This window comes from Primulina eburnea, chromosome 3 (assembly GCF_022965805.1).
Source record: "Primulina eburnea isolate SZY01 chromosome 3, ASM2296580v1, whole genome shotgun sequence".
Taxonomy (NCBI): domain Eukaryota; kingdom Viridiplantae; phylum Streptophyta; class Magnoliopsida; order Lamiales; family Gesneriaceae; genus Primulina; species Primulina eburnea.
The window spans coordinates 9,712,678-9,738,328 of NC_133103.1; the positions used below are offsets into that span (position 1 = coordinate 9,712,678).

At 34.5% G+C, this 25,651-nt stretch overlaps 4 protein-coding genes and 1 pseudogene across 4 annotated transcripts; 3 read left to right on the forward strand and 2 right to left on the reverse strand.

The window, feature by feature from the left end:
* The first annotated feature begins 525 nt into the window (after positions 1 to 525).
* LOC140826167 (probable pectate lyase 4) lies at positions 526 to 2,683 on the forward strand. The gene is made up of 5 exons (XM_073188330.1): positions 526 to 713; positions 1,394 to 1,745; positions 1,824 to 2,034; positions 2,196 to 2,264; positions 2,348 to 2,683. The coding sequence occupies exons 1-5, from the start codon at positions 584 to 586 to the stop codon at positions 2,579 to 2,581; spliced, it is 996 nt and encodes a 331-aa protein (XP_073044431.1). The 5' UTR covers positions 526 to 583; the 3' UTR covers positions 2,582 to 2,683.
* A 1,628-nt stretch (positions 2,684 to 4,311) lies between these two features.
* On the reverse strand, positions 4,312 to 6,131 carry LOC140826168 (exocyst complex component EXO70H1-like). Its single transcript, XM_073188331.1, has 2 exons — positions 4,395 to 6,131; positions 4,312 to 4,345 (listed from the first exon to the last, which is right to left on the reverse strand). The coding sequence occupies exon 1, from the start codon at positions 5,948 to 5,950 to the stop codon at positions 4,457 to 4,459; it is 1,494 nt and encodes a 497-aa protein (XP_073044432.1). The 5' UTR covers positions 5,951 to 6,131; the 3' UTR covers positions 4,312 to 4,345; positions 4,395 to 4,456.
* A 7,298-nt stretch (positions 6,132 to 13,429) lies between these two features.
* LOC140826170 (UDP-glucuronic acid decarboxylase 1-like) lies at positions 13,430 to 17,217 on the forward strand. Its single transcript, XM_073188333.1, has 7 exons — positions 13,430 to 14,346; positions 14,779 to 14,923; positions 15,023 to 15,102; positions 16,103 to 16,186; positions 16,274 to 16,348; positions 16,536 to 16,628; positions 16,776 to 17,217. The coding sequence occupies exons 1-7, from the start codon at positions 13,672 to 13,674 to the stop codon at positions 16,980 to 16,982; spliced, it is 1,359 nt and encodes a 452-aa protein (XP_073044434.1). The 5' UTR covers positions 13,430 to 13,671; the 3' UTR covers positions 16,983 to 17,217.
* A 159-nt stretch (positions 17,218 to 17,376) lies between these two features.
* Positions 17,377 to 19,247, forward strand: LOC140826169 (protein SODIUM POTASSIUM ROOT DEFECTIVE 2-like). The gene is made up of 2 exons (XM_073188332.1): positions 17,377 to 18,723; positions 18,894 to 19,247. Exons 1-2 carry the CDS (start codon positions 18,147 to 18,149, stop codon positions 19,094 to 19,096), a joined length of 780 nt encoding a protein of 259 aa, XP_073044433.1. The 5' UTR covers positions 17,377 to 18,146; the 3' UTR covers positions 19,097 to 19,247.
* Positions 19,248 to 20,144: 897 nt separating this feature from the next.
* LOC140826722 (uncharacterized) lies at positions 20,145 to 23,510 on the reverse strand (annotated as a pseudogene).
* Positions 23,511 to 25,651: the final 2,141 nt, after the last annotated feature.

The following is a 25,651-nucleotide window of genomic DNA, read 5'->3' on the forward strand; positions in this document are numbered from 1 at the left end:
TTTTTAAGTACTTCGAAAACTAATTTCATCCCTCAAAAAAAAGTTCCCGATTAAACCTATGATAAACTACAAACAACACAACATATAAATTACAATGATTTAATGTGTACATAATAATATCATAGGATTGAGTACTTAATCAAACTAATGCATAAATAAAAAATAATAATAATAGGATAGAAATTGTTGAAGATTTTTTTTACCCAAACGAGGTTCTAGTTTCTTGTCGCGAAATACGTGTACAAATATACATGCAGTGACTCCGGACAGGCAATCTGGAAATAAAGATAAGACCAAAGTTCATTGATATTTGTCTGCCCTGCCCAAGCTAATTCTTCTCCATACATTTGGAGCCTCTTTCTTGCATTGGCAAAAATGTGTCGGTCGGTTTCATGCCTTCCACGAATTAAAACCATTAAAAATCATTAATAAATACGTTATCAATTAACAACGGCCGTTACATGTTTGGTCAATTCCAATAATATGTATATACGTGTATGTATATATGTATGTATCATGTATGTGTGTATATGTATGTATAGACTCCACAACAAAAATCTCCACCCCATTTGGAGAACTGAACATGGGGTTGAGTTTGCCTTATGGCCATGTCGACTCCAGCTTGCGGGCTTTATCCGGACAAGCAGAGGGCTTCGGCCGCTCCGCAGTCGGAGGGCAGAACGGTGCCGTTTATCGTGTCACCACCCTCGCCGGTAAGATGTAATTACGTTGTTAATTTCTTCTTGCAAAAGATTGGATTTTTCCTTTCTTGGATTGGATAGAGCTGCTAGTTAGATTTTCTCATTCGATCGGTTAATCATATAGGAAATGTACTTTTAAATACTGTACTTTCGAACTCTGAGATTTTCACTGGACTGAAATAACTTTAACTTTCATCCCAAAAACCGATATGAAGAATTGCATGATTTATTTATTACTCTATCCTGTCAAGTTCGTGTTAGCTCGTTGATGATTTAACAGGATTAGCCAATTTTGAAGAATCTTAATTAGATTATTTACTTTTGCTGTTACATGTTTATCAGATTTTAAAATTCAGATTCTTGAGGCTGCTGATTCTGAAGTATTTACTTTAATATACCTGTTTCATGTATACTGTTAATATATTGTCCGAAGGATTGATGTTTTGACCAATATCCAAAGAGAATTCAAAAGTTCTCATAAATATGCTCTAGATGGATAAACGAGCTAGTTTTATCGACCTCGTGTGCGCATAATTGGGGACAAAATCAGAAACTCTGATGGTTCAATAGTGCATTTTGACTAATGCAAGGCCCTGCTCTAGTGTCCGTCTTTACGTGATTCATAGCCGATTTGCGCGCACTTCTAGCGCACAGCACGGCGGATTTATGAACCCTTTTGTGTGGATTTTCAGATGATGGACCAGGTTCACTACGTGATGGGTGCCGCAAAAAAGAACCTTTATGGATCATCTTTGAAATTTCGGGAACCATCAAACTCTCCTCAACTTTAAGTGTATCATCCTACAAAACAATCGATGGGCGCGGCCAGAAGATTAAACTCACTGAAAAGGGCCTAAGATTAAAGGAGTGTGAGCATGTGATAATATGCAATCTAATCCTCGAAGGTGGCAGAGGACACGACGTGGATGCGATTCAGATCAAGCCAAAATCCAAGCACATATGGATAGATCGTTGCAGCCTCAGCGATTACTCTGACGGACTGATAGATATCACACTCGAAAGCACCGATATTACAGTTTCTCGGTTGGCCACTGCTCACATACACTGAAAATTGATCCTTGTTTTTCTTTCTTTGCGTTAGTTTTAACTTGTTGAATTCAGGTGCCACTTCTCGAATCATGATAAAACGATACTTATCGGGGGGGATCCTTCCAAAACCTGTGACAGATGTATGAGGGTTACAATTCACCATTGTTTCTTTGATGGGACTCGGCAGAGGCACCCAAGGGTTCGATTCGGGAGAGTACACTTGTACAATAACTATAGCAGATGTTGGGGAATTTATGCTGTTTGTGCTAGTGTTGACTCACAGGTGATGATTGTGCCATATCTTTTTGTTTCGCTTGAGTTTTTCTATAAGTTGAAATATGTTTATTGGTATTTTGAGTGTGATTTGAGGGAGACGGTTTTTTAACGTGGATTTGAACTTTCGGTTCCGTTATTAGTGTCTCTTTACATTTTTGTTGGTTGTAGATATACTCACAACGCAACATATATGAAGCTGGACAAAAGAAGGTGGCCTTTAAATATCTCACGGAGAAGGTATGGTGTTTTCTTGAAGTGGTGTGTTTGGGAATGTGACTAATATTTAGTTTAACCCCCTCTCTTCGTGGGTCTCCTTGCAGGCAACAGACAAGGCAAACGAATGCAGTGGGTGCATCATTTCCGAAGGCGACTTGTTTGTTTGTGGAACTCAGTCTGGCTTAAAGCCCCTTCCGACTGAAACTCGCGTGTTTCGTCCCTGCGAGCACTACCAGACCTGGACCGCGGAAGCTCCCACAGAAGATCTCAAACATTTTCTTCAACACTGCACAGGGTGGCAACTCATCCCTCTTCCTGTTGATACACCATGTTCCTGAGTTTGATATGTATTGTAAAACGGGTGTATATCATTATATACAATGTCCTCGATTGGTTCTAGCTATATGCATCGAATGAATGATACTCACGTATGTTGAATATCACCGCGAGAAATCGGGTTTTTAGAAGAAATACATGTACTCGATACAAAAGAACATTTGGTCAGTAAACAGTTTAACTTATTTGCTTTAAATCTCTTTTGTCGGCTCTAACAACAAAATTTATTTTGGTTCAATTTTTACACTAGAATAGTGTGATTTCTATATCAAATAAAACATTCATCTCAAACTCTTAACTTCAAATTTTTCGAAATATTCTTTTATTTTACATATATTAATTTTTATCTTTTATTTAATATCTTTTTAATACTAATTTTTTATATCTGTATTAAGCTATCATATTATTTAGTTTATGAATTGTATTGTTATAGTAATTGTTGCATGTGTAGTAGATATTATATTATTTATAAATCATTAAATCAAATCATTCATTTAATTATATAAATAAATATTAAAATAAAGTCATAATTAAACATTTATTTATTAAATTAAATGAATGATTATATTTAAATTTTTATGTTTAAATATTTAATTATTAAACCATAAAATAATTATTAAATTATTATCTATACATTATTTATAAATATTAAAAACAAATAATTGTATTAAAAAAATAAAAAATAAAATGATTGCACCAAATGTGGGCAGGACATCTCATTGAGCCATATTTGGTGCGCAACGGGAAAAAGGCCCTGATTTAGTGTAAAATATGGTGCCTCGTGGGAGAATGAAAAACTGCGCTATAATGGATTTTTTTAGCGTAAAATATTTTGTTATAGTTAACGATAAGAATATAACTTGAATATTTTAAATCGTATAACAGACCAAGCTTCACGTTTTGATTATTATCCTATAAGTAACCATTATAACAAAGTATAGTATACAAATGGTTATTTTTATCAAATTTATTTTATAAATAATTTTGTTGATCGATGTATTGGTTTCTTTATGAATATGAATTTAAATTTATATAAATATTAATAGGAGTATTTAAAAGCTCAAACTCGACAAAAAAATTTAAAGAGTTTTGCTCTAAAATTTAATTATTTCAAAACCAATTGAGCATTGAAGTTTTGATATCAAATAAATATTGGAAATTTATTATCGTTAAGGTATCAATATAATGTGAATTTGATTATCATTTGTTTCATTTATCATCATTACTTGCATGAATGTTCGCATTGTTCTTTATAGTGTGGAACATTGGCGTAGGTAAGTTCCTAGGCCCTAGCCTTCATTTAAATTTTAAGCACAATTTTATAATATCGAGCAACTCGCGCAGTTCTTGAGTGGATAAATCAATTTCCAATATTTTTTTATTAACAAAAACAATCTCTTAAAAAACACACCTCCAAAATCCTACATTCAAATAAATCGATACTATGTGAACCCCATATTTAATATACTGTACAATCGATCTCACGAATCTTTATGTGTGTGACGGATCAATCCTACTGATATTCACAATAAAAAATAATATTCTTACATAAAAAGTAATATTTTTTCATAGATAACCCAATTAAGAGATCTAACTCACATAATACGACACATGAGAGAATAAATTTCTTTCACAATGAAATGTTTACAATTCAAATTTGGGTTCGGCCATATATTTCTGACAAGTACACAGATTTGATCAGCAATCTACTTCATATATTTTATGAAGTACATAACACAAATTGAAGTGTGATATTTGATTTGATACTTAAAAGTGATATAAATAATTATATTATGTAAAATTTATTTATCTAACTAAAAGACAAAATCTATCGATGCATGAATCGTGATATACTAAAGTCGTTGGACCGAAAATCGCTACTTTGACAAGAACTGTTTCACCATAGAGTCGTGCTTTATCAACCATTCTTCTCCCAGAAGATATTTAAGATTGGAGCTCCGGACTTTTACGACGACGTATTGGAGATTCGTGGCTAGGAACAAGTTAGCAAGATTCGCATTTTTGGTGCATTGCTTTGCTTTGGCCTCTAGCTTGCAGAGGAGGGCTAAAATGAGCCTCGCCACTCTCTGAGAAGCCGCCGGAGATTCGTCGGGAAATCCGACCTGAAAGCCCGGCAACGAGCTCTTCGCAGAATCGGCGAAGATATCCGCCAGAACGTTGCTGTAATTGGAGAGGAGTGACAAGTGATTCAGCACTCGGGTCGTCAGACTGTGAATCCCGGCGCAGGAGATCGGCGGTTTGGATGAATCCTTCGATATTGCGGACTCGAAGTCGTCGAATGAGGAGCGCACGAATTCGGCGAGATGGATGAGCGACGTCATCGCCTGGGATTTGATGATAGCCGTCGGATTGGAGGAGAAGATTGAGTCGATTTCCGCCCAGTGATCGGAGATGGCGGCATACATTTCGAGTGGGCGGAAGATATGCTCCGGAGATCTTCTGCTCTTTTTCGCAATGTTTTCTGGGAACTCGAACAGAATCATGGCTCCTCCTTTCGCGATCTCCGCGAAGCACGATTCTCGGATCGAATCGGAGATGGCGAAGACGTGATCACAGAGGATCCTCTCCCCGTTGAAGAGGGTCTTCACAGAAACTTTCAATGCGTTGAGCCAATTGTTGATTCTCAAATCCAAACCTTCCTGATCCATTTTATGAATTTGCGAAGGGGTAAATTTCTCCACCCCGAGCCTGTAAATTCCTTCATCAACGACAGATTGCCGAATGATTTTGTATATTTTCAAGCATTCCCTCACATAACCAGACGAAATCATGCACTCGGCGATCAATCTCAGATCCTCCATTGCCAAACCAGCGACATCTTCAACTTCCGAGAACGCCGCAGCTCTGATTTCATCATCGCTGTAACTGTCTTCGAAATCGGACAAGCTGGATGCGATCGAGCTGCTGGAAGAAGATCGAGCCGAGACGGATTCTGGGTCGAGATAAGCACGATTCGTGGATAAAATCTGGTAGAACTCCTTCTGCAGCCTCTTCATGGCAGTTTGCATCAAATTCTGGGCGCGGATTAGCCTCTCGGAGCTGGAATTCTCTATATTCAAGAGCTGCATTGCCCGATGCAGATTGTTGACGCATTTGAGGAAATCTCTGGCCTCTCGTCTGTTGCCGTGGAACAGAGAAGTGACATTCCCTGAGAGTATTGGTGTCTCAGTGTTCCATTTCATGATGAACGGTTCCGCCATATCCAGAGTCCGCTCCATGACTGATTCGTGGAAACTCGGGCGAGATGGAGAAAAGTACCCGTATCGCGAAGGAGGAGATGGAGAGTTGGAGGATGATGAAGAGAAAGATTTTGGTGAAAATAGTAAGGTTCTCATGGTTTTTGTCGCCATGGAAGCTTGAGCTTGAAGCGGCAAATGGAATTTGATGGAATTGCTAGTGTGCGGAGGAGGTATTTATACATGAGAGAAGCGACAATTTCAAATTTGTTGACTTCTAAATATATGTACATTATTATTATTATGTATTAAAAAGACAAATACAGATATCTTACTATCATAGTACGTGTGGGAAATCTGTTATAACTACTATAGCTAAATAAATATGAATAATCAATCATATAACAATTATTTAAATTTCAGAAATTCAAAGTTGTTTTTTTTAATTATTATTATTTACTGTAAGTTAGAGTGTCCTGGAGAAACTCTTTGCATAAAATAGTGAATCCAAATTGTCTTTCAATATATGTTCGAGTTGATAGAGATTATGAATTTCATTATTTTTATCAATACATTTTCGGGTGAGTATCTCACACAAAATTTACTCAATATAATTTATTTGCCTAGTATAATTTACAAACTTCAAATTCTGCAACATGTTAAATAACTTGAATTAACCAAATGAATAAAACGGAAAAATATTATGTATATATAAATATAATAATATATGTGCTCGAGCCGCCAGTATATTATTATTTTGACATAGATATTATATGTAACCCCACCTATACGTGGCTTAGTCCTTGCCCACCTGTCTTCCAAATCACCATAAGCTGAGAAGTTGGAAGGAAGCTTTAAGTAGTTTCTTTCTATACTATCAACTATCAGTAGTAGATTCAATTGCTAGATACGTACAGCGTAGATCGTCAATCGTATATTATCAAAATGATTTGGGATACATATTTATATTGCGCACACACACACACACACACACACACACACACATATAGTGTGTGTGTGTGTGTGTGTGTGTGTGTGTGTGGTTATTTTTAATTGCGTACATGGTTGTTGAAAAACATTTTAAATGATTGAAAAATCGAATGATCGAAATTCGTCGATTTATAATCCATTGATAGGTACAAATGTTATGAAACATAAAATATCTTATGGATGACAAATGACAATTAACGTGGCGCTATGATAATCTTACGTATAATTCATGATATAATTAGTCTGTATAAGACGTGTCCCACTTCATTAATTAGCATAGAAGCTAAAAAAGAAAGAAAACCTTCCACCTTACATAGTTAAAAAAACTTTGGGTAGAGTTATATATACCACAATTAATATCTTGTCACGGTTTCATTGATTATATATATACGGACTTTACTACAAATATCACGTGATTTTAGAGATAAATATTGAAGTTGTAACAGAGAATTTTATAATTGTTTGTATTAGTGGAGTTCGAATATATAATTATTTTTAATATAAATTAATTATATGAGGTTCGAAAGTTATGTAGTTGTGCTAATCTCTAATTTATCCCGATAAGATAATTTTTTATTAAAAAAATATTTGATTTGAAACAGCTAACTAAGTAAATGAATTAGTCCAATAATTTTAGGTAAATGTGGCGAGATAAGATCCTGGCCGGTCTGAAAAAACTTGGCTCGACGATTTTCACGTAAAAGCTGAGGTTCACACACTTGGCAAATATATAACCCAATGCATGTTTGGAATTTTGATTTGTTGTTGGACTTTTGGCTCTGGTGAAATTTATTATAATTTATTCGCTTTCAATTACTATCTCCCTCTCGTACAAAATATCTTCAGGTCGTTCGTTAAACTTGTCCAATATAATATATAAATTTCTCTTGTTAAAAAAATTAATTTTAGGATTATTCGGGGGGAATAACTTATTATCCAAAATAAAATCATGTCAGATGTTAAAATTAGTTTTATTTTTCTAAAATATAAACCTTTAACTATTACCATCCAAATTTCATTATTTATTAAAAAAAAATATTTATTCCGAGAAGAAATAGATTCATGAGCTGTTTCATTCAAAATTCTGAACTTTGACCGAAAGTAAAATAATCGATGGTATACTCGAGCAATATTTTTCTCCCAATTGAAAACAATTTTAATGAGTTATGACTTATGACATTAGCTGCGTAAAGAAATTAGATTAATTAATAGATTTTTGGGAGTTAGAACTTTTAATTAATGAAAATTAAGATTAATTTATTTTTTCATGAAGCATTAATCATTTTCGTCATCCATATAGATCTGCCCAGTGAAAATGCCACTTAATATGAGAATATTATAATATTAAAATAATATTTAATATTATTCATTACCATTTTTTTTCTAGAAAATTCCACATCATAGCGACGAAACACTTGTATTTCTTAAGTCAAGATAGACAAAGACATTGTAGTAATACCTAAATAGTAAATATCTTGTATCATAGTATGATTGGTCTTGGAATTTTTTAGATACGCAACCACAAGTTTTAGGAGTTGATTACATTCTACATGTAGGGCACACATACATGAGGTCCACTAATTTTTTTAAAATCACATATGTGTGTGAATTTTTTCCATCCAAATCATGCGAGGACAGTGCTCCCATATATAACATCGACTTAACCAGTTTTAGGCACGAGTTTCATTAAAATCAGGGGCGTCATTCGCCCTTGTAATTTACAATGGATTTTGCAACTATGTCAGCTTTATTAAAAATTAGAAACTCGAGGAAACCCCAAGCTAAATCAGATTTTCACGTTTAGGTTTAGAAATTTATCTTTAAATGAATAAACGGTAATTTTGTTACAATTAGAATTCAGCAAAATTATAAATTATTTAATAAGCACTTCAATTACATTTATATGATTATTTCTACAATTATTAAGTTTGCTAATTTGGTCTGTATGCAAATATATGCTTTTAATTTGTTCTTTTTCATGTTGGAATAAAAATGTGTTGCTGTATTTTACAATCACGCAATGATTAATACAATTAGTAGGTATGGTATCGAATATCTTTATACATAAAATCGGTCAATTATACTTATTTTTACAATAATAAATAATATTTTCGACATAAAAAATAATAATTTTTCACAAACAACCGAAATAGAAGATTCGTATCATAAAATCAAATTAAATATATTATTATTTATCTATAATTAGTGTATATCTTATTTAATTATTATAATAATCACACTATAAATTATTCAACACAATCCCATCTCCCATAGCAAACATGATCACCTTATAGAATCACATAGGGAAGAGACAGATTCGAAAATTATTATTTTTTTAATATTGAAAACTGACATTTTTTTTATATAATTGTTATATTTACCATCGATTTAAATATAGAAAAATCTTAGTGAAAAATAGTAATTAGGTATTAGTTCCCAGATAAACGAGCATTTAAAACTTATTTTTAAACATTTTTTGAAATTAAAATTTGGGAATAATTCCATATTTGGATATACTAGTGAAAATTTATTATTATTTTTTTGTATTTTTTAAAGCCACGCTAAAGCTGATTTTAAAAGCCACGTAATTTTTTGTTTTTCTGCACGTCGCATCTCTTAGTTTTGACTATGTATTAAAACATTTATTAACCAAATTATACATTTATTTCACAGACTGACCACACTAAGTAACATAACAACATACTTATATAGGGGCGGAGCTACAAGGTGATATACCCGGGCTTTAGCCCGGGTGGACCGATTTTTTTAAAAAAAGTTTATATGTAAATCTTGTATAAATTTTAGAATAATATGATATTAGCTAGGGTAGATCAATTTAAAATATTAGAAGATTCTAGAATTTAAAATTCTAGCCCGAGCAGAGCCATATTTCTGACTCCATCTCTGCTTATGTCTAATCTGAATAGCTAACATATGGACTTTTTTTGTGGCTATGAAATATTTAAGTAGTGTTTGTAAATGTTTAAAGAAAATTATGAATTTTTTTATGTATTCACATATACAGGGGTACCTATTGCAATTTATATTTCAAATTTAGAAACTAATATATCAAAAATAGGTTCAAATACCCCATTTAATCTGTTTCTTCTTCTTTTTTTTTTTTTTGAAAAGATCTGTTTCTTCTTTTTAAAATGGGGAAAAAGTGATTTTCATTGATTTAAGATAAAATTGATTTTACAATCGATATATCTGATATAATTACAACAATAATATTGAATAAATAGATATACTGTACAGATATTTAGAACTGCGTGTGATATGACCGTTGGTTTTAAATCCACATGAAATTTCAAATCCTCAACTACCTCGACCTTGTGTGGACGACATCGATTCAAAAATGTGGACACAATATACTCCTTAGGCAGCCTACTTTGTAGGTGGTGTGTATAAAAAAAAGTAACTTGGCTTAATTAATTATGTCTCATATGTTAAAATTCACTGATTTTAAATTATTTTATAATAAATTACAATAAATTTATATAGTAATTTGAATTAATTATTTTCGTAAAAGACAACAGTTTCGAAATAATTATTATAAAAATCTATTGCACAGCTACATAGGCGTGAGTCCGAACACGAGTCGTGATAAATCAGTCTGACTGTTATATTATGAGAGATATTTGATGCCTAAAAGTCATATTTTATAATCTCGAGGTTCCGTAGTGTTGTCTGGAAAGACCGGTGTGCTTTGTTTTTTTTTTTTGTTTTTGTTTTTTTTATTATTATTATTAATATTTTTTTATCATGACCCTGTTGAATTCTTTTGTCATTTGTGTTCAACAGCCATATTGACATTATTTTGGCTCATCGGCTTTGACTTTTGGGATCTGTGGCTTAGATCCAGTGACTTTTTATTATTGGTTTCTGATTTATATATTTTGTATTTACATCAAAACTTAATACATATCATTTTTTTACCTGGTAAACAATAATGCAATTTTTAAAAAATTATTAATTAAAAATGAATAATTTTCCCGTTTTTAACATTTTTAGAAAGTTTTATTTTATTTTTGTGCTTTTAATATAGATGTATATTTTAGAGGTCTTGAGCTTTTGTACGTTGACGAAAATATATTTTTTTCAAAGCCTCGATAAATCTATAGATATATATAGATTATATCTATAAATTTTTCAATATAATCCATTAGAATAATTTTATATATACTTTAAGCGAAGTCACCATAATCTCTCCTTTGTTTAATAAAATTTGATATAAAACTCATTTTAGTAGAATTAAAAGGTGATTTTTTTTTTAAATTCTCCTCATATATATGTACGATGACCTTTTCCTATTTGTAATTTGTATACGGGTGATGTCCGATTAAAGCAATGGAGATTTCGAATATTTTTTAAGACGAAATTATCGTCTTCTTAAAATTTGCCAATTATTCCAAACGTAACTGTTGGATTTATTGCAATATATTTAGGACTATGGAAAACTACAATAGTACAATACATTAAGACAAAAACTTACGTGAGACGATCTCACGGATATTATTATAAGACGGATCTTTTATTTGGGTCACTCATAAAAAAATATTACTTTTTATGCTAAGAGTATTATTTTTTATTGTGAATATGGATATTGTTGACTCGTCTCACAGATTATGATCTGTGGACGGTCTCACATGAGGCTCACTCCTAGATTAATAACTTTTTTTGTTTTTTGTACAAAATATATAATAGTTGTCCTCCCCGTTAATCAATTAGCTTAATAAATACGTGTTTTTATTTCTTAGACTTAGAAACACAATTAACTATTTGGAAAAAATTACAATTTTATCACGTAGGTTTGTCGTGAATTTTAGTTTTAGTTTGGTAACTTATCAATGTTTAATTTTATTTAATATTTTAGATTTATTTTTTTGTTTTGATCTATTTTTGCCAAAGTTGATATCTATCAAATATTGTTTATTTGGTAATGATACTCTCAACGTAGCTCATGTAGCTTATTGAGTACAATAATTATCCGTGTTAGTTAAAACAATCGAAAAATGATGCTTGAGTTGTTGTACAGTTTAAAAGTTTTGAGTTGCAATGTTATAACCAATTATAGTTTTTGGTAAAGTGACAAACGTCCGGCCCTACAATTGATATCAGAGAAAAGATTCACATGTTCGTTTTTTATTGATTACAAGAATTACAATTATTGAGAGGAAGATTATTTGGTGCAATAATTATCTCTGGTGGTTAGAACAATCAAAATTGTTGTTTAAACTATTGTACAATTTAAAATATTTGAATTTTGTTGTTACCGCCAACTATAATTTTTGATAAATTATCAAGTGTTTCGTCCTACATGATGAAATAAACCTATATTATTATATATATTAAAATAAATCTAAAAAAAACAATGAGAAAAATAAATCAAAACGCCATTCAATATTTCAAAACTTTGTCATGCTTGACATTTCATCTAACGAGACAAGAGGTGTTCATTAATTTGGCTCTCTAGATAAAACTTTGTATATCTGATAATACTAAGTACAGTCCTCAAAAGATTAATTTTATTATACCTCATTAATTTTTTTAGAAAATATATTAAAAATTAATCATGAGCTCCCAAGGTCATGAACATTTACTTTTAGATTTGATTCAAAGGTTCTTAGATCAATTGAATTAATTCGACTAGGGACGACTTTGTCAAACTCGCAAACTAACTCGATTCAAGTTGATTCCTTTCTGTTTTCTGCCTTCTCTTATGACTCCTTTGTTAGTTCTTTACAACAATAATGAGCCTGCGAAAAATAACATGTGGAGTAATAATCGATTCACATTTTCAAATGTACAATAGTGCATTAAATCAACTTTCGAACAAAATGATTTTATCTAAGAACAACTTATATACGATGTATCGACTATTGGTTATTTTATAACGTAATTTCAAATTCAAAACAATTTATGTTTCAATATTCTGTGAGGAAAACAATAAAATTGGTCCAGTGCGATGATATTATTTTATTTTTATCATCTTACTAATCAAATTTCAGCTTTTAGTATAATAAAACATTGCTTCGTTTACCGTCTTAACAATTTTATTCGATGATTGACATAAAGCTGTATATCGTTGACATGACACTGATTAATACTACATTGTGTATTGTCGATATATCTGACATAGCTTAAAAAATTCAAATATATTGTACTAACGTTGAAATTTCAATAATAATAAAAACCATATTTTGGAAATAACATTTCAGCAAAAATTTAAGAGAAATAGTTTTTTAATCAATTGACTACTTCAATTTTGGGTTTTGATACATTAAATTTTTAATTTTTTTTATTTTGATATCTAACTTTTAATTTTTGTTTGTTTTGATCTCATTGTTGATGTGATATCGAAAATGCTGAATTAGCATTCTAAAATACTAACTCGACGATAAAAAATATTAATATGACCGAATTTTTTGAATGTTATATTAGCAATTAATCACAAATCAAATTCTCTAATTAGACAAGTTAATTGACTAACAAAATGACTATAAAAATATAATATAATTTCCTACAATATTAACGAGAGACTGGTTATCTCGTACAAAGAAAATACTTAAACTAACTAAATAAATTAGAAAAACAATCTGAAATCAGTAAGAGTCGATCCTGAGACCAACTGAAACCCATTATTGGTATTATTAAATCAGAGTATAATATGAGGAAACGTGGGATACACACACCCCTCCACCGAACAAGTAACAGACAAATCTGAATCAAGATTCAAAGTGTTTCCTGTACAGTGGCAGTGAATTTACAGGCAGCTTCCCTACCTGATGTTAATCTCAACTCTATCCGATACGAATGCGATAGCCAATCAAATGTTAGTTGAAATCAATCATCATTCGCATTTCTTGAATCAGTAAGCATTCTGGGCAATTTAGCGCGAAGCAATGAAGCAATTGCACAAGCAATCGAGCTACCGAAGAGGCGAAGAAATGCCGATATCTCAGACCCCACCATACTCCCCAAAATCCCTGAAACACACTCGTTCGATCCAGAGATCCATCAGTTATCTCCTCAGGGAGCAGCGCCTTCTCTTTATTCTTGTTGGCATTTTGATCGCCTCCACTTTCTTCATCATCCAGCCCTCTCTCTCCCGCCTGTCTTCCGCCAGCTCTTCATCCGTAGATCCCCGGCATAGAATCTCCGCCGAAAGTCATGATTCAATCGTTAATTATGAGGGTGGCGGTGATACGGGTCGGAAATATGAGAACCTGGTGGGTCGTAGCCCGTATTTTAATGGGGTGGGGAGAGTTCCGGTCGGAATAAGGGGGAAGAGGAAGAGGGTTGTCGTAACCGGCGGCGCGGGGTTCGTGGGAAGTCATTTGGTGGATAAGTTGATTGCCGGAGGAGATGATGTGATCGTGCTTGATAACTTTTTTACGGGGAGAAAGGAGAATGTGGTGCATTTGCTTGGGAATCCGAGGTTCGAATTGATTCGGCACGATGTCGTTGAGCCGATTTTGCTGGAGGTGGATCAGATCTACCATTTAGCTTGCCCTGCATCGCCGGTGCATTATAAGTACAATCCGGTCAAGACCATCATATCCTTGTTGAAATTGTTGGTTCGAAGAGTGTGTTGAGTTTTTAGTTTTTATGGGATGTGGTGTTGAATTTTTTGTGGGTATGTGTGTTTATGCTTGTGAATATGATATCGTAGCTGATCCCTATGTGATTTGGCTTGCGAAAATTGAATTGGAGGTTTTATGGTTATAAAGAAGGGAGATGAATATGAGATTACGTGTGCATGTGTATTAACCCATGTTCTTGTGCGGTTTTAAATTGTTAAGTCTATCTGTATTGTATCCTTCACAGGATAGTTTTGGTGTTCGTTGGATTAGATCGATTGGCATGGTTAAGATGCTGTTCTGATTAATTTATGTTGTTAGGTTACTTTCTTATTCAAGTAATGTTCGGAATTGACAACTAAACATTTTAGTTCTCGAATTGATTGTAGCATTTGGAGTCATTTGATATCCTTGACTTATGATTACAAGACTAATGTAATGGGTACATTGAATATGTTGGGCCTTGCAAAGAGGGTTGGTGCGAGATTCCTTCTCACTAGTACAAGCGAGGTATATGGTGATCCTCTCGAGCACCCACAGAAGGAAACATATTGGGGGCATGTAAACCCGATTGGTGGGTGGTGCTGTTCTGTGCAAAGATGTGTTTTTTGTTTCTTTTCAATGTTGCTCTTGTGATGTGAATTTAATGGTTGAATGATCCTTGATTAATTAGGTGAGCGGAGTTGCTATGATGAAGGTAAACGAACAGCTGAGACTTTAGCCATGGATTATCATCGTGGCGCTGGAGTAGAGGTAATATCTTACCGCCACTTGTTGAATTTGAAGCTTCATGATCATCGATCTGCTGGTGTTATGCAGTATGATTTGAATTTTTTGTTTCATTATATTGCGACTAATATTTGAATGTGTATTCATCTTTCTTCGGGAGAATGATATTATTGTCATTGCATTTCTGGGTGAACTAAGAACCAATTTGTGATGAATTAGCACTCAATTTAGTTATTAATATCATCAAATAATGTGACGTTCCCATTTTCTCGCTGCTTTTCCATGTTTTATCTTCCTATTCATGTGTTTTCCCAATGACACCCTGTGGTACTGTAGTTAACTTACTATCTATGCATCTGACATGACCAATTGTGTGGGTTAATTTGGGTGATCGAACCTTTTCAGCTTGATGTATCAAGTTGCATACCAGATACCAAATGTTTTGTTTTTTTGTCGAAACACACAAGTGCATGCACATAGGTAGTAATATTCTCTAGAGGAAATGCTCCAAGTACATATATGCTTACTGTATGCAACATGGATGTAAAAAGGAAGCGTTGGATGACTGCCATTACCATCATGTTGTAATGTGCTTGACAAAAAAACGAAGCATTGTTCTTAGTCATGTAGAGCGAGGAAGATGGATCAACCAGTGATTGGCATTTTCTTTCTTTTTTCTTTTGTCTTTTAAAAGAAAAAATCTAACAAACCATATCTGTATCTATAAACCGGTTTTGGCACGAACTCTTACGATTAGCTTTGGCATAGACCCCAACCAGCAGCATATAAAAGACAATGTAAGTACATGAGATGTAGATTATATCTATACTTCTCCCAAGAGAGGACAATGAATTAGGCTCCTGATAAAGAAATACCATTCTATCTAGTTTTTATTGATCACGGTCTGATTGATTTGTCAGCTTGATGTAAATGCTCTATTGAAGTTTAGAGAAGATACTTTGATTTCTTTAGAAAACATTATAATATTTATATTGACCCTAACAATGTTTCACTGTCTTTACAGGTACGCATTGCACGCATTTTTAATACATATGGACCTCGCATGTGTCTGGATGACGGGCGTGTTGTCAGCAACTTCGTCTCACAGGTTTGTCTTCTATAATGCCATTCTCATCGATTTTGATAAAGATGCATCAAGAAGACAAATTCTAATTGCTGCAGCCGTGTTGTGCAGGCCATACGCAAACAACCTATGACGGTATACGGTGATGGGAAGCAAACACGTAGCTTCCAATACGTATCTGATTTGGTAGGTAATATTGTCTTGTCCCAGTTGGGAGTTTATTTGCGGTGAAATGCTTTGTACTTTAAGGAATGTGATATGTGAAAATATTCGTGCTTTGCACAAGTTGTATAAATATCTCAATGTGAGATGTTGAATTCTGTGTGTTGATAAACTGATGTGCCCTCGAACCTTCCCACTTTCTCAATGTTAGGTTAATGGATTGGTGGCATTGATGGAAGGCGATCATGTTGGCCCTTTCAACTTGGGTAACCCCGGAGAATTCACCATGTTGGAGCTTGCTGAGGTTTGTGTAGATTATTCTCTTCTTTCAACGGGAAACATTTCTTAGATATGTGTTAGAGATAAAAAAAAATACATTATAGAATCAAATATACATCAAAATCTTGAAAATATGTATGCATGCAAGATTACATTGAGCTGCTCTCACCAGGTTGTTAAAGAGACCATCGATCCAAGTGCAACGATAGAATTCAGACCAAACACCGCTGATGACCCTCATAAAAGGAAGCCGGACATTAGTAAAGCAAAAGAGTTTCTCAACTGGGAGCCGAAGATTTCCTTGCGAGAGGGGTTACCTCGAATGGTCTCTGATTTTCGAAACCGTATCTTGAACGAAGATGAAGGAAAGGGAAACTAGTAGGAATGCAGCGGAAAGGTATGTATAGATTGAAAGCATGTTGTGTATGTTATTCGTTTTTACCATACTGCATTTATATCTTTTTTTAATACTAACTACCATCGGAATAGCAATAAATCGCATCGTTACCACTTACCTATGTATTTTGTCAAACCATGATGACTTTTTGTATTATTGACTTGCCTTTGGCTTAAATCCAGTTTTGGACATTTATATGTAGCCGACTTTCATATCATCGATGACATTAAATTTCTCGATTCTATTCTTCATTTTATGCATCCTCCTTATGTTTAAAATAAATTATTTGATAGAACAAAGAAGGTAGTATAAAAGGAAATTTATGTAATTTGCCTCTATTCTCCCAAAGTAGAAAAGAAGAGATGAAGGCATATGGATAAAGTCTTTGATAGAAAAAAGTATTACATTGGAGATAATTCGATCTCAAATTCAAATATTAGTCTGAACGAACTCGAAAAACTTGAAAACTAGCTCGACTTATTCATACTGTCCAAATTGGAAGCGATGTAAAGCTAAAGGAAAGATAAGAAAGCAAGAGTTAAAAGTGAGGCAAAAGGCATCTAATTCTTTGCATCTTTTTGAAACCCACAATCGTTGCCTCTTGAAAAAATATCATGAACAAAAGGGCATGTGTATCATTCAAGTTCAACCACAAGATGGAAAAACTCCATTTGATTTCATATTCAAGAAGAATATGATCCAAAAGCATCACAAGAAGACAGTTCCAATTATTCTTATTCTGGGATTGCAAAAAGAAGTTTACTTTTGGTCTCTTCTGTGGCCCAAATCATACTTTATAAATAAAGATTAGTTCTGAGGATCATCACATATTTTTGGTCCTAAGTTAAATATTTACAAGAATCGGCTACGTGGACGAATCGGTATTCATCGGTATCGATAACATGTCGAACGATCACATCTAAAAATCTTAATTATTAAATTTTTTCACCAAAAATTTGATGTTTTAAAATGCAATATAGGGACTCTTTCACAGTTTAACACTTGCCTTGACCAGAAAGAGTCCCTTCTCTTTCTCTTTCCCACCCACAATTTTGATTCTCTAAGCCATTAACTCACACTTTCCAAACATGAAAAGAATCCATATATTCTCTCGATCACAAGCTGCAATACACATGTTTTCCCAACATGGACGAAGGCTCTTCTTCTTCTTTCTCGTCCCATATTCAGCCCGGTAGTAGCCCAGCGATAGACAGATACAATCCCATAATCAGAGATTCAAGAAGAAATGCTAGATCAATCCCTCCTTTTAGTACTTCTCAGCAAACTATAACCCCAAAAACTCCCAAGAATCAACTCAAGAAAAAGAATAAGAAAATCCCTTCAATCGAAAATGGCGATCAAGCCAAGATCAAGATGACATGTGCCGATAGTACTATTATAAGTGATGGAAACTCTAGTGGTGGCGTTATAAGGGAGAGTCGGAGCCATATCAAGACTGCAGATTTTATCACTCCTCCAAGTTCTACTAGATACTTGCTGAGTAACGACAGGGTTCGATTCAACTCTTTATCGGATTTCGACCCGAATCTGAATCTGTTTACTGGTGAAACTTCAAAGTCTGAGGCTGTGAAAACAGATGAACCGTATGATGTGAATCCGCCAACTTTGTCTTGCCCTGCAGACCAGGTTGTTGTTTTGAAAGTGTCGTTGCATTGCAGAGGATGTGAAAGAAAAATGAGAAAACATATCTCAAGAATGGAAGGTTTGTATCTTTCAATTATTTCAAATTCAAAAAATTTAAATCACACCACAACTGATCGTATCTAGACATAACAAGTTTATCTTCAAATAGATGAAGTTCCTTGTGCATGATCATCACTTTTCTTGCTAGGTCTTGCAGGCTAGTCTTGATCCTTGATTACTTTTATGCAGGAGTTACATCTTTTGACATAGATTTTGCAGCAAAGAAGGTGACAGTGGCCGGAAAAGTGACCCCGTTGAGCGTTCTTTCGAGCATATCTAAGGTGAAAAACGCCCAACTATGGCCTCCCACGATATCATCTTCCATCCAAACGCCACTCAGTTTCAGTAACTCGGCAGTCAAGAAAGGCTACAAAGAAGCAGCTGCAGCATAGAGAGATGCAAACCAGAGGATTTTAGTGTGAAAGCCTCTATGAAATTTGATGTGTGTAAATTCAGTCATCATCAATATGTGTTTGGTCATGAATTTAGAATTGTTGTTGAACATCATTGGAGCTTGTGATTTCATAACTGTCTTTCTTTCTATTTTTGTTTTCTAAATTTTAATTCCTTTTCAATTAATACTTCTCTTATCAATTCACAACCTCGTTACACGAATAATAGTTAAGTAAATATACCTCAATTAGTGAATCTCTTCTTTCTTTTAAAAAAAGTACAACAATTTACTTTTTTTTGCATGTATGTCGTGACTAAATATGTTTTTTTCTCAATTATTATGTAAATTGTCGCATTTATGAAATGATTTGCATGAAAGATATGTACTTTTATGACATGTCACTTATAAGTTTTTTTTAAAAAAAATTATATGCCTATATTTTATAAACCATGTTGCCTATCATGTTCGATAAACCCTCTTACCAAACACTGACACTTTACCCTAAAAAAACACATTTTGCTTTGACTTTTTAGAGCAATAATGCGGAAATACTTGACAAGGATCCATCATCCAACAGAAAAAATTTGATATGATGAGAAATTAGTAGACAAATGATAATTACAAGATGAGTTATATATGCTACAAATGAGACCCTGTTTTCTACCTACTTGGTAACTACTTAGGGGAGAGGAGAATCGAACATGAATTATCATAATGAGGGCAGATGGTGAGACCATTGGGCCAATTGACCGGAAAAGATGCATGTTTGAGTAAAAGCAAAAATGTGTTTTGAGCTACTAAATATCATTTCAATCAAACATGTGATGAGTATTTATTATGGAAGAATGACCTAATTGATCCCACTATACATAACCTTAAGATTAAAGAATGTATTACTCTGCTTTTCTAGCAAAAATGATTCATATTTGTTACAAAAAAAAATGGTATTCTAAAATGAAAACATAATGTTTGAAAATCAAGAGCCTTAATACAGGGCATCAAATCCAAATCTGATGCAGTAAATAGTAATGGATGTATGAACACTTATACAATCAGTGTACGAATAATAATTACTGGATATAAGCATCCTTATCGAGGACACTAAACGGCATATTTTGGTGTTAACACTTTATTATACATATATAACTTTATTATAACTATTACAACTAAGTTTGTGATCAGCAAGAGTTACCAACTAAACTTAAGAATCTAATCCAGATACGAATTAATAGATACATATAATATCAGATATCAGGTCATCTATCAACAATTTCTCGATTTCACTACCTACCAAGTCAACTTCTTGCTTCGAATCTGACCACTGCATCTCCTTATCGAGTATCGTTTCCGATACATCACCACTTGGAAAATCTTGATTGATCAGCTTCACAACGTTGTCTCTGATTCCTTCTTTATGTCGCGTCATTTGCAAAATTCCTAACTTCGGCATCACCCAGGGCAACAAGCCATCTTGATGCTGCGAAACCTGGAAAATCGCGGAACTAATCGTGTCAAAAAGTAACCTTCTTTCAGGCCTCGACCCAACCGTTATGTCACTATATTTCTTCTCGAGATCATCAAACAACCGAGGATCCAAAGGGCACTCTGGGGAGTGGTTTTTTTTTACCGTGCCAGGGTTGGATTCTTCAATACTGGAATTGTTTAGCACATCAAGTGCATAAGAAACTTCCCACCCTTCGGTTTCTAGCACATGATTTTTTCCATAGACTATTGGAGATAGTTCAGAAACTTCTTCCTCAAGGGGGATGAGGGAAACTTCAGAATATTCGCTTGACTGCATCTTGAGAAGCTGTAGTTGCATTCTAAGTTCTGCAGTAAAAATATGAAAAGAACATGCGGTGACATCATGCTTGCTTTAAGGAAGAAAATGATGGAAAATAACACGAAAAAACAGAGTAAAGTGAATTATTTCTTAAAGAATGAGTGCATGGAATGCCAGGAAGTCACAGTCTCATTCCTAGGAAGGACTCAATACATAGAAATAACATATAGCATGATTTAACAAAAGCTTGGGGTAAATGGGAGATTTATCGACTTAATAAAGTCACCTATAAATGGTAGGCTTCTTTTGGAAATAAAACACTTTGAAAGGTATTTTACTTGCAGATATAAAAACCGATCGCGGTTGCATGCCCTCTGAAGAAGCACTCATGGTAGCTTTTTCCATTAAATCGATGTTGACATTCCTATTTCTACGAGTTCCTAAAAAGTTGACTGCCTACTTCACTTCCAACGACATACAGCCAAGATTTACACACGTGTGATTAAAAGATTACAGAGAAACTGGCTTCATACCATGAAGTTCAGCCCTCACTTTCTCAAAACTTTTAGAACTAGATGACGCGTCTTCTGCAAAAGGGACCTGGAGGACGGATACTGGACTAGGATGATCCGCTTCCTTGGAGCTTTCTGAAGAATCCAGCTCAGTTCCAAGGAAGTGTGAGGATGGAGAACCTTGTTCAGGCGGTCTCTTTTGTAGTTCCTAAAACATCACAGATCACAAATGAAAAGTTTTTACTTTAGTAAACCACTTATAGCTCAATTAGTACAGCACCCCCATGTCTTAAATCAGAAAAGGGGCATAGTTCAAGACATACCAAAAGATACAAATAAATTATTTACAAACAAAATTAGTAAAACACTCCAAACCAACTTCAGCCGGTACCAGTGAAGAAAAACACAACTTAGAGTGACCTGAAAACAAGAGTTATTTGGGCAACTAACCGCATGAAAAAGTTTTTTTAAAAACAACCTTCCTTAGTGTTAAAAATGATTGTTTTGGTCAAACGACTCGAAATTTGAAAAATTAATAAAAAGACAATACCTAGCATAATTATTATGGGGGTTAAAACATGATCACAATTTTCCAGGGGAAGCGAAGATACAAACCTGAAGAGTTGAATCATCTTGATCATGAGCAAGAGAGAGATCTTCATCTAAAACTGGAAAATGATTGTTTAGGAAGTGACTCGGAAGATTTCGAAAACGAGGTTGTGCCTCCAGGATCACCAATGGTCAAAGCATCAGACACGATGCTCTCACAAATTTCATCCTCTCCTTGGATCTGAAACATAGGCTTTTGTCCAGACAATTCCTTAATGTTTGCCTCCATTTGAATCTCAAAACTGGCTTCTGCTGAAGCATTTATCTCATTGATAAATAAGTCCCGATGCAGGGGGTGCTTCTTGCTGAGCAATTTGGAATCTTTTGAAACTTTATCTATCCGACTTAGATTTCCCTTCATAACCTTACTTCTACCACGACGCAAAGTTTCTCCATCCATCAGATGTTTTTCCCCAGTCAATTTCTCATGACATGTGCTACTTTTGTAACTTCTCCCACCCATAGATGGAGGAATTGATCTATTCCTGTATGAAGTTCCATTAACTATATTCTTCCAACCATCTTTGCTACTGATGCCTACAGTATTATCCCACAAAGCAGTTCCATTACTATTACCAAATAGATTGTCCTTCTCCACTGATACTCGCCGTGGCATTAGAATGTTTAGACCTGGTTTCTCTTTCAGATATGGCAAGCATTTCCCCTAGTGTGCTACCTTACTAACAATTTCCACATCTTGGTATCTGTGAGTCACCTTCCACCTCTCAGATAATCTCTTTTTTGCCTCCTTGTTGACAGATGACTCAGACAAAATAGGAGATGGATATAAGCACCATTTCTCATCACATAAGGAACTTTGATGAAATAATTTGAACTTATCCGACTCGCTCTCATAATCACTTCCATAAGCATCATAGGAACTTTCATCTCCTGCATATCCTCTGAATCCAGACAACTTCGGATCCATAGTCTCATCACAACTGACTCTCATTCGCTTAGTAATGTCCCTTGCAATTTCTCTAGCACCTTTAAACATTGGCATCTTGGGAAGCTCCTCATTACATGGTGCATCTTTACTTCTCCACGATAGTGTTTTGGCACTTTTGACACCTGAACATTCCTTCATTTTACTAAAGTTATGCAGATAGCCATGAGTGGGATCACACGATGAACTAGATATACCGGCATTCTGCATTTTTCCAAGGTTTGGCTTCAGAACAACAATCCTTGTAGGAAGGATCAGTTGTCTCATTTTTCTCTTGTAATTCAATCTCCGATGAACTGGAAGAAATATAAGCCCCATGCCAATTGTGAGGTGCAAGTAGCAAACCATCTTCACGTTTCAGATGGCAGTTACTGACCAGATTACTAAAACTATCACTTTCTGATTTCCATGCTTTGGCATTGCCTTCGTACTTTTCAGAACATGAAGGCTTCAAAACAGCGATATGACTTCCAAAAGAATTGAAGTGATCGACTTGTGCATCATGCAAATGCTTGACAAATACAGCACTAGGTTTTTGGAGGTATTTTAACAACAATGCCTTATTTGAGTCTAGAAGATCTAAGGTGCCATCCAGCTCTTTTGAATTCTGAAGGTTCTCATTAGTGGAAAGGCGTTTGGCATCAATAAATTTCTGCTGAATTAATGACATCCCAGGTTTGGTAAGAATTGAACTTGCACTCCATCTTGACGAACAGCGTCGATTGACAATATGAGATGCTTCCACATCCTCATATACATCCCTAAATTCTTCCTGCTCCATTGCGCTTTTTTTGCTTGATCTGCGATTATTTTGTTTTCCATGCCGGTGTTTGTTCTTTGAAGCAATTTTCAGTTCACAGCTGTCTGATGACGGTTTTTGTTGTCTATAAACATGCTGTGGAGATGGCTGCCCTTCAAGACCCATTAATTTGGCAATGACATTCGGTGGTCGTCTCTGGGATTCAATTTCTTTAGACATTTCTTCTGCCAACAACTTCTTCATTGATATCCCTGTGGCTTGCCCTAAGGAACTCTGCCCCAACTCAGGAATGATCTACAGTGACCATATTGCATTACCAAATGTCATATATTGAGGAAAATTTCGGGATAATTACATTATGAAGAAATACAAATAGTCTAGCACAGACCATGTGATCCCTAATGCTTCCAGAAGTATGAGAACGAGAATCCAAAGACAATCTTGGAGCAGATTTCTGTTGCTGAAACTGTGAAATTTCTGGATCAAAATTCAAATAAAACATGCTCAGTTCAAAACAGACATTTTCGATCGCTTGCACAACTACCCATATAGTCTCGTTCTTACATAAACCCTGCTGGAGGGGGAATATATGGAAAAGACTATGATCAGTGGTCAACGTCAAAAGTTTTCTACTTCTTAAGCCTTCAGATCCTATTAACAAAATAGCGGAATGCGCGGCCACTCACCAAAATATAAAGCATGGATCTATTTCTAATCAACTCATATAAATATCAAACTCTGTGTATTTATTCCCAAACATTTCAAAAGCTTGGAATGTTGACTCACATACCTGCCAAAGATAATTTAATGAGACAACAAAAAAATTTACTGAAGCTCCTTTAAAGAACTAGGCCCAGCAATCATAACCCATTACGAGTAGCGAATTCCGGATGGCAACAAAATAATGCCGGCACCATTATAGTAAAGTAACTGATTCATTCCACTAGCCACAAAACTTTTTTTATTGACAAAGGCATACTAATAAACTCGGTATATTTTGGCCACAACTTCGAAATTTGTTTGAGATGGAAAAGCCAAAAAATATGTCGCAGAAATTGCTCTGCTTTGCTCATTAAAATTCATGGAGACTAAAGTTATGAAAAAAGGGCTACCGAAAGAAAACATTTAATATAGTAACTCTAAATTCATCACCCAAACTGAATATACCATAATTAATAAATTCAAACGTTTAAGTTTCGTGGAGTAAAATATGCGCCGTTTTCACCTTACCGAGAGTACAACTTTAAGAACATGGAATTTCTCTTTCACGTATTAAAGCAAGGAGAACAATCCAACTTTCGCCGGTCCTCGTCGAGTTTCAAATTTAAAAACTAAGGGAAAAATAATTCCACTGATCCAAACTTGCGAAAAATAAACGTTCGCACTTAACTACAAGCACCATAACCAAACCAAGATATATCCCACGCTCATGAATTCGAGCTCTTAATTTTCAGACTAGAAGAAAAAACAAAAAATAACGTTCGCGGACAGGATCAAAACCGCAAAAGTCTACTCAAAGAAATTTATACCTTCAAGCTCCGAAGCTCTCCTAGACTTCCTGTGCCGTGTTCTCTCCATCATTTTCTTCTCGAAAACGCGACAAAATCCACAGCAAAAGACAAAACGAGAAGAGAAATAAAGTAAAAAAGAAACGAAGCTTCCAATAATCAAAATAGCACCAAAAATCAGCCAAAAAATGTCGGGAAAAAGCACGACAGCCCCTCGAGAACCATCATCATTGCTACGCTAGCTCATTTCAAAAACCTGCGCCCTGAAAATAAAAAAAGCGGCCATTAGCAGATCTTCGCACCCACTGATCAAGCAGCAGAGGATAATCAATGAGCAAAAGAGAGGATAATCAATGAGCAGCAGAGAAGCGGGAAGAATGTGAATGCAGTAGATACTTACAGAGAGAGAAGGCGTGGAGTTGAAAAGAGAAAGAG

Bases quoted from the DNA above. Each gene is read 5' to 3' on its own strand.
- LOC140826167 (XM_073188330.1), top strand. From the start codon at position 584: ATGGGGTTGAGTTTGCCTTATGGCCATGTCGACTCCAGCTTGCGGGCT. The intron at 714-1,393 runs GTAAGATGTAAT...GTGGATTTTCAG, and splicing joins TCGTGTCACCACCCTCGCCG to ATGATGGACCAGGTTCACTA. The intron at 2,265-2,347 runs GTATGGTGTTTT...GTCTCCTTGCAG, and splicing joins TTAAATATCTCACGGAGAAG to GCAACAGACAAGGCAAACGA.
- LOC140826168 (XM_073188331.1), bottom strand. From the start codon at position 5,950: ATGGCGACAAAAACCATGAGAACCTTACTATTTTCACCAAAATCTTTC.
- LOC140826170 (XM_073188333.1), top strand. From the start codon at position 13,672: ATGAAGCAATTGCACAAGCAATCGAGCTACCGAAGAGGCGAAGAAATG. The intron at 14,924-15,022 runs GTGGGTGGTGCT...TTGATTAATTAG, and splicing joins GGGGCATGTAAACCCGATTG to GTGAGCGGAGTTGCTATGAT. The intron at 15,103-16,102 runs GTAATATCTTAC...CTGTCTTTACAG, and splicing joins ATCGTGGCGCTGGAGTAGAG to GTACGCATTGCACGCATTTT.
- LOC140826169 (XM_073188332.1), top strand. From the start codon at position 18,147: ATGGACGAAGGCTCTTCTTCTTCTTTCTCGTCCCATATTCAGCCCGGT. The intron at 18,724-18,893 runs GTTTGTATCTTT...ACTTTTATGCAG, and splicing joins ACATATCTCAAGAATGGAAG to GAGTTACATCTTTTGACATA.